This window comes from Echiichthys vipera (genome assembly GCF_963691815.1).
Source record: "Echiichthys vipera genome assembly, chromosome: 10".
NCBI lineage: Eukaryota > Metazoa > Chordata > Actinopteri > Perciformes > Trachinidae > Echiichthys > Echiichthys vipera.
Window position 1 is genome coordinate 23,575,065 of NC_139835.1, and position 7,327 is coordinate 23,582,391.

The following is a 7,327-nucleotide window of genomic DNA, read 5'->3' on the forward strand; positions in this document are numbered from 1 at the left end:
CTCACCAACATCCAGTGATGGAAGAAGTACTCAGATCCTTCACTTAAGTAGAAATATCCATCTACAAAAAGCCACGTGGAAGAGAAGATCGAGCAGGTCACCGCCTCTGCATTCATGTGAAATGCTCCAATTTGCAAGGTATTTGATGGAATCAGGACAGTGGTGCAGGGTGTGTTGAAACTTACTTGATTGTACAAATACTCAGTTTATGGTGGATAAATAAAAAATAATGAGGGCTGTTGTTTTAGAGACCTTAATAGTAGCTGCTGATCAAACAGTAACTCCTTGATCAAAAGCACGTCCAGATACTCTTTTAATAAAGGTTTGTAGTAGTAATATGTACTACATGGTCTGATTTATTTGATAAAAAATCTTTGATTGACTCACTTATTGGATTATATTCTGATGCAGTGGATTAGTAATCACATTTTAGAAAGTCAACAGCAACCATGGTATCGTACAAAAAATGCAATGCAATAAAAAGTTGACTTTTTCATATCACTTTTTACTCAGTGGAGAAAATGAACACAAAATATTAATAATATTTTATACAATATGATTTGGTTTAAAATATTAAGTGACTTCACACATATAACACACTCACCACAGAGGCTTCGTCACATACTGTATAGTCACAGACTGCTCGAGCTGAATAACTCCTTGTGTTGACTACTGGTCATTCTCAGATATGAACCCAAGATTGAGCACTCTCTCACTCTCTCAATGTTTCCTATCACATCAATCACTCCCTCCACTCCCTCTGTGCACAATACTGAAGAAGCATTACCCCTGAACTTCTCCACCAGGTCCTCCTGACTCAGTGGCTTCCTCCAGTGGCCATAAAAGGTATCACATCTGGCCAAATACCTCTGCCCCTGATCTGTTTCTATCTCAACCTCACAGTACATCTTGTCAAAGCTAGGTTGGTTATCTTTAGGGGTCTCCACCTCCACTTTGGACAAGAGCTCCTTCAGAGCAGGCCGGTTAATCTGAGCTTCACTGAAGGAAGACACTGTCACTTTGTTATCCAGCAGAGCGGAAGAGGCGTTGAACTGAAATGAGTGCCTGGCTTGGTGCTCTGTTGCAGGTAAGGGACAGTCAATGTACTTGGATGGAGGCACTCGAAGTGTGACATGCCTGATCTGGCTGAGGTCAAAGTCCCTGACTGTATTTTCAAGCTTTGCGCGGGCTGCCAGCGCTGCATCCACAACCCAGTGCATCCCCAGGTGAGCAGGGATGCGCTTGAAGGCCACATCCTGATTTTCCAGAATCCATTTAAAGTCACTAGAAGCTGATATCGCCATTGCTGAGGGACTATAGTCCTTGTAGTAAACCCCAAACCCACAGTTCATATCCAGGATGGATGGATTCCCCTCCAGTCCCATCTGGGCCAGCTGAGCGGCCTCCAGGCCTCTCCGAGCAGCATTTCCAATATGGAGAGGTTTGGTTTGCGTGGTAGCATTGGCCAAGGGAGCCCCAGCAGAGGAGGCTGCGATAGCCAGAGCATGACTACACTGTGCAGCAGACAGACCCAGGAGCTTAGCTGAGGCTGCAGCGCTACCCATCACCCCAACAACACTGGGAGGGTGGAATCTGAGAGTCGGGAAATATGACCAAAACATTAGGATCTACTTGAATTTATGATGAATAGCTTAAGATTAGAGCTAAATGACTGGTTAGTGAATTTATTAGTTGATTGACAGAAAGTGAAATGGCTGCTATTTTCACAATCAATTCAGTTTTCAGGCATGAATGACTTTGTTTCTGTTGAAAGTCATTTCTCATTGCTGTGAGTAACACAAACTAAACTACATTCACCACCCCCACTCCTAAATCCTAAAAAAACACAAAATGATCTGGTAAGATACCACTAGAGGTAGGTGTTGTACTTTTTGTGTTAATCATTTAACACTCAAACATTTCCAGTGTGCATTGATTTAGAATTGGACAGACATATGTTGGTTAATATTATTAAATATCTCACCTCTCAGGGATGTTGTAGGCCTCGCTTGAGAACCTCATGAGTCTGCCCTGCACCTCAATACCAACATTGAAGGCCAGCAGCAGGTCCAGACCAGAGGGCTGGCTGGGCAGTGTCTCTGCAAGGGCCAGCAGGGCAGGTAGCACAGCTCCTGAGGGATGAGTGGCAGGGTGCCAAGTGTCGTCAAAGTCCATGGAGTGGACCTATTACCAAAGAATGTGACAGATATTTAGAGGTTTAACCACCATAACATGTGTATATTTTATATATATTATGATGCCTTTATTTGACAGAGCTTACCGCGATGCCATTGACAAATGCAGCGTAATGAGGAGGAAGAGTTATCTCTGATTTACCCCAAACACTGCTCCTGTCCTCAGATGTGAACAACTGCAATTGGACAATAATATGAAGAATGAATTATGGATGGAACTCTGAGCTCAGTAGTGACGTCCTTAATATACAACAAACACAATGTTGAACAAATAGCATTAAAGGGATTATATTAACTGTATCAGGTCAGGAAACAGACTTATAATTTCAACACCTCATAGAAAAAGAAACTAGTCACAGTGCATAATAGTTCAATTATCAAGATATCTGATATCAGTAGCTCAGTATTTTAGTTTCAGATCAACAAGGACAAAGTCTGATGAGGAGAGGAAGATTTAATGATGATCACAGGTTGACACTCACAATAAAAGATGTGTAATATATAAAGGGTTGACAGATATTACTAAAGCAAAATAGTTTTTGACACTAAATTCCCTAAAACAAATATTTTCCATTCAGTTTGTTTTATTTTTTATAGGATGTTATTGAATGCCATATTTTCGAAGGCATACAGTAGTGTCCAGTTTACCGTACCTGGCTGTGTGTGAGAGCCTTGTTGAAGACAGCTGTTCTGGTTCCTAAGAGCCCAACACCCAGAGTGTCCAGCATCATCCTTTTGCTCCTGTTAATCACACCATCTGTCAGCTGGGTGGAGTTGAGGACATTGATAGCAGCCCCAAAGCTCTCTGTAATACCCTGGAAAGGTAAAACGGGGTCAGTCAGATGCAAACCTCTGGGACAATTCCATTGTTAAGAGATCAAATCAAAATTAGAAGTAAAACTATGCTGCATTGACCAAAAATACTCTCCAAAAAGATGCTTTCATTTAAATCGTAAAATGTTGAAAATATATAAATATCAAAGAAAACAGAAATACCTTGCGCAGCATTGTTTTCGCTGTGTCTTCAAGTGACAAAACATCCAAGTGCAGCTGCCTTTTATAGGTAACTACACTATCTGAAGGCTGGATTACCAAATTTCCAAAGTGGCTTCAAACTGCTATGACGAGAAGTCGTAACTTTCACAATGACTGGACGGCTTCTGGGACTTGTTTTTCCTTATAGGACCATACAGGAAAATCTCCTAAATTGCTTGTTTTTTGCTTGTTTTTTGCAAATGCTTGACGGCTAAATGTAGCTTCAGATATCAAATAAGTAGTATAAATGCCCTATGATGTTTATCTTTGAGAATGAAAAGTTAGTAGAAAAGAATAGAACTGCATGTTATTCTTTTATTATTAGGAAAATCACAGCAATAAAATTAAAATCATCAAAGTCGAGCCATGCTGTATATTTGTTGACTGTCTTTATGCCTGTTAGAATATTATGACAAAGGATGTCATAGGATGACTTCATCTTAGGTCAAATATCTGACTTGGGCAGAGAAGATTAGCAGCAGTATTTCACAACCAGTCTTGAGATGTCAGACAGTGGAAATCCAGCTCTTTGCAATGGGAAGTTTTGAAAACAGGGAAATGAGTCTTAAACACCAACACACTCTCGGACAATCACATGCCCGGGTGTGTGATTTTCAAACAGCAGTTTATGGTGACTGTGCCAAATACAGCTTTAGGACCCATTCAGGTTTGTATAGACAGGAGGAACGAACCTCACCAACATCCAGTGATGGAAGAAGTACTCAGATCCTTTAAGAAATACTGTATCATGGTCTACAAATACTCCATAAATTCCTGAATTTAAACTGTACGGAGGTATTCTGTGAAGTAGAGAGCTGTCTTTTTAATCTGGCTTATAATTTCGAGTCTTGTTATAGCCTTAGTTTTTTAAATTTAATCTTTGGTTATTACATTATTATTTTTCTTTTAACCCTTGTATTTTATTCTGTTTGGTTTTAGGTAATTTGCAATGTCTGTTTAAGTGATTTGTCTAACTTTGAGATTTTAATTTTAAACCTTGAGAGTGAGTTTTTTGCAAGTCCTCACTTTGTGTGTGTGTGTGTGTGTGTGTGTGTGTGTGTGTGTGTGTGTGTGTGTGAGTGTGTGTGTGTGTGTGTGTGTGTGTGTGTCTGTGTGTGTGTGTGTGTGTGTGTGTGTTTGTGTGTTACTAGCTGCATTTCCATCGGAGTTACAATGGGTGTCACTCTTTCCATATTTTCCAACCATTTCTTGATTTCAAAGCTTGAATAACTCGGGGTTTGCTTTCTGGTTTTATGTGTTTTCAACAGAAGAAATCTCAACTATCAACAGTTCAATTCAGTCAAGCTGGAAGAGCCTATATAAATTATATTTCTCTCTCTCTGACATGCACACACACAGAACATCAGACAGACAGAGAGAGAGAGAGAGAGAGAGAGAGAGAGAGAGAGAGAGAGAGAGAGAGAGAGAGAGAGAGAGAGAGAGAGAGAGAGAGAGAGAGAGAGAGAGAGAGAGAGAGAGAGAGAGAGAGAGAGAGAGAGAGAGAGAGAGAGAGAGAGAGAGAGAGGCACTGACGCACGGGACCGTTTGCTTATAGTTGTGGCAACACAGTCGTGTTATGGTTAAATGTTAATTTTACAGTCAACCCCCCATCACGCACGCGCACTCACGCACGTGGTGAGCCCAGGCTTCATAAACAAGCCGCTGCCATTAAGTTGGTCAGTGTTTCCACTGATTCCACATCAGTGCAGCGGCTCAGAGAAGATGGCACTGGCCGACACAGAGCGCGGAGTATCCAACTGCAGCGACTCGGGTTCCCCGTTTTCAGAGATTATTGAGCTGAATGTCGGTGGACAGGTTTATGTTACTAGGCACAAAACTCTCATTGCGGTCCCAGACTCTCTGCTGTGGAACATGTTCAGCAAGAAGTCCCCCAAGGAGTTGGCGAGAGACAGCAAAGGGCGCTTCTTCTTGGACAGGGACGGGTTCTTGTTCCGCTACATCCTAGATTACCTCCGAGATCTGAACTTGGTCCTCCCGGACTACTTCCCCGAGAAAAGTCGACTGCAGAGGGAGGCTGACTTTTTCCAGCTGCGGGATCTTGCCAAACGCCTCAGCCCCCGGGTGAGTAAGGACAATTCAATCAGCGAGGAGATCAGCCAGAGTGACACGGAGGAAGGTGCGCAGCAGTGCGGCTCCTCCGGTGCCATGGAGACTTTACGCACCATGTCGGTCAGCGGGGCCATGCGCTCCCCATCACTGGACTCCAGAAAGTCGGGCTATATCACAGTAGGATACCGAGGCTCATACACGATTGGCAGAGACATCCAAACCGATGCCAAATTCAGGAGAGTGGCGCGCATCACAGTTTGCGGGAAGACAGCCCTGGCCAAAGAAGTGTTTGGAGACACGCTGAATGAGAGCAGAGATCCGGACAGACCCCCGGAGAGATACACATCCCGCTACTATCTCAAGTATAATTTTCTAGAGCAGGCATTTGACAAGCTGACAGAGGTGGGCTTCCACATGGTGGCCTGCAGCTCCACGGGCACCTGCGCCTACACCAGCAATGATCCAAACGAGGACAAAATTTGGACAAGCTACACTGAATACGTCTTCTGTCGGGACTAACTAGCAGTAACCATGTCGAGTTGATGTAAATAGACATTTCATAATCTAGAGGGGAATGTCTTTAAATAGTATTGAATTTGCTGTGTTGAATGGTGACGTTTGTCAAGAGGAGTGACTGCCACTCTTCTGATCCATTATTCTAAGAATAGCCAAATAGCAGTGTTACCACTTCTGTGGGTACACCAGAGACACACAATGCCATAAAAAGACTCTACACGAATGAGTGGAAATGGAATTTGGATGTTCAAAGTGAGCGGTGCTTTGTTTCAGTTGACACACCCATCCAAATAATTGGCTTGGAAAACACCAACAAAAAGTCTTCATCGCCACCTCTCAGAACTGCATATCAATGTTTCAATCATATCTGACTCAGTGCTGTGTGAATTGAGCGGCATCCAAGAACAGACATGCAGCAATTAGTATTCAGTGTTGTAACTTCTAAGCTTACTTGATCACATGTTTGATCAAGTTTTGTTTATTATCTAATAGACTCTTAAACATAGCAGTTCTATCACTGACATGATTGTAAGTGTATGTGCTTGCTTGGTAGAGTTGTATTTGTTAAACCTGTTCAGATGAAATAAAGTCTTTTACTCCGCTGTTCTCAGGCCCTTTGCCAATCATCCCATCTTCTTCTTAACATCTGCAGAGTGTACAGAATGACAAAATACTGACATTCATTTCCCTCCAACCTTTACTCAGTGAGGAATCAAAGAGTCAGCCTCAAAGAGAGATGCCAGCCCATCACGGAGCTGGCAGCTCAACTAAATCTGTCACAGTTTTGACGTACAAAATCCAGACCATGGACTTTCCTTGGCTCTGACATAGTCCATCACATTGTATCTATTTTCTATTGGACGACTCTGCCCTGTTATTAAATACCTCAAGCAGAAAACCTCAACATCTGAATACAGTTAGCATGTTTGCATGTCAATACTGTAGGATCTGTGTCCACCTATCTATTTTGTCACGCAAATTCAGCTGCATGCCGTATGGATGCAAATAGTGCAGCTGTGCTCACATGATGTCATTTTCATTTCAAGTGTAAATAATGAAAGGGTCCAGCTGCACACGAATAGAAGCGTCCAGTCTGCCAGTGAGAATGAATGGAGAGAGGATCGGTGCACCTCTGTTGCAAGAGCAGAATTATGGCTACAGCCAGCCCTGGATTATGTGTTTCATTCAAACAGACAGGGGAAAAAAAGGGCCTTACATTAAGAGCCATGGGTGGGATGACAGAACATCAGGGGCTTATAGACTCAGTGATGTAACTCCTGTGGGTCTGATGACATCCTCTCAGGGGGAATATCTTTGGGTTTCATGTGCTAAATAAATAATTCATGTTCAATTTGGCCTTAAAAAGTTGGAAAATGTTGAGTTTGGACAGGAACAAAAATATCTTTTGGGTAGTGATCCTTTAGCAGATCCTTGTGGATGCATAAATAACTCTTGTACTACTAATAATTGTACTGTAACTGGTATTTATCTAGGTGTAAAAAATAAATTGG

At 42.3% G+C, this 7,327-nt stretch overlaps 2 protein-coding genes across 2 annotated transcripts; one reads left to right on the forward strand and one right to left on the reverse strand.

Annotated features, from left to right (window-relative positions):
• Positions 1-632: 632 nt before the first annotated feature.
• LOC310952454 (cis-aconitate decarboxylase-like) lies at positions 633-3,203 on the reverse strand (the record flags this gene model as incomplete). Its single annotated transcript, XM_083921070.1, has 5 exons — positions 633-1,593; positions 1,985-2,184; positions 2,282-2,371; positions 2,849-3,010; positions 3,192-3,203. 5 exons carry the CDS (start codon positions 3,201-3,203, stop codon positions 633-635), a joined length of 1,425 nt encoding a protein of 474 aa, XP_083777196.1.
• A 1,731-nt stretch (positions 3,204-4,934) lies between these two features.
• Positions 4,935-6,213, forward strand: kctd12.1 (potassium channel tetramerisation domain containing 12.1). The gene has a single exon (XM_083921930.1). The coding sequence runs from the start codon at positions 4,953-4,955 to the stop codon at positions 5,817-5,819; it is 867 nt and encodes a 288-aa protein (XP_083778056.1). The 5' UTR covers positions 4,935-4,952; the 3' UTR covers positions 5,820-6,213.
• Positions 6,214-7,327: the final 1,114 nt, after the last annotated feature.

Excerpts from the sequence above, each read along its gene's own strand:
- kctd12.1 (XM_083921930.1), top strand. The coding sequence starts at position 4,953 with ATGGCACTGGCCGACACAGAGCGCGGAGTATCCAACTGCAGCGACTCG.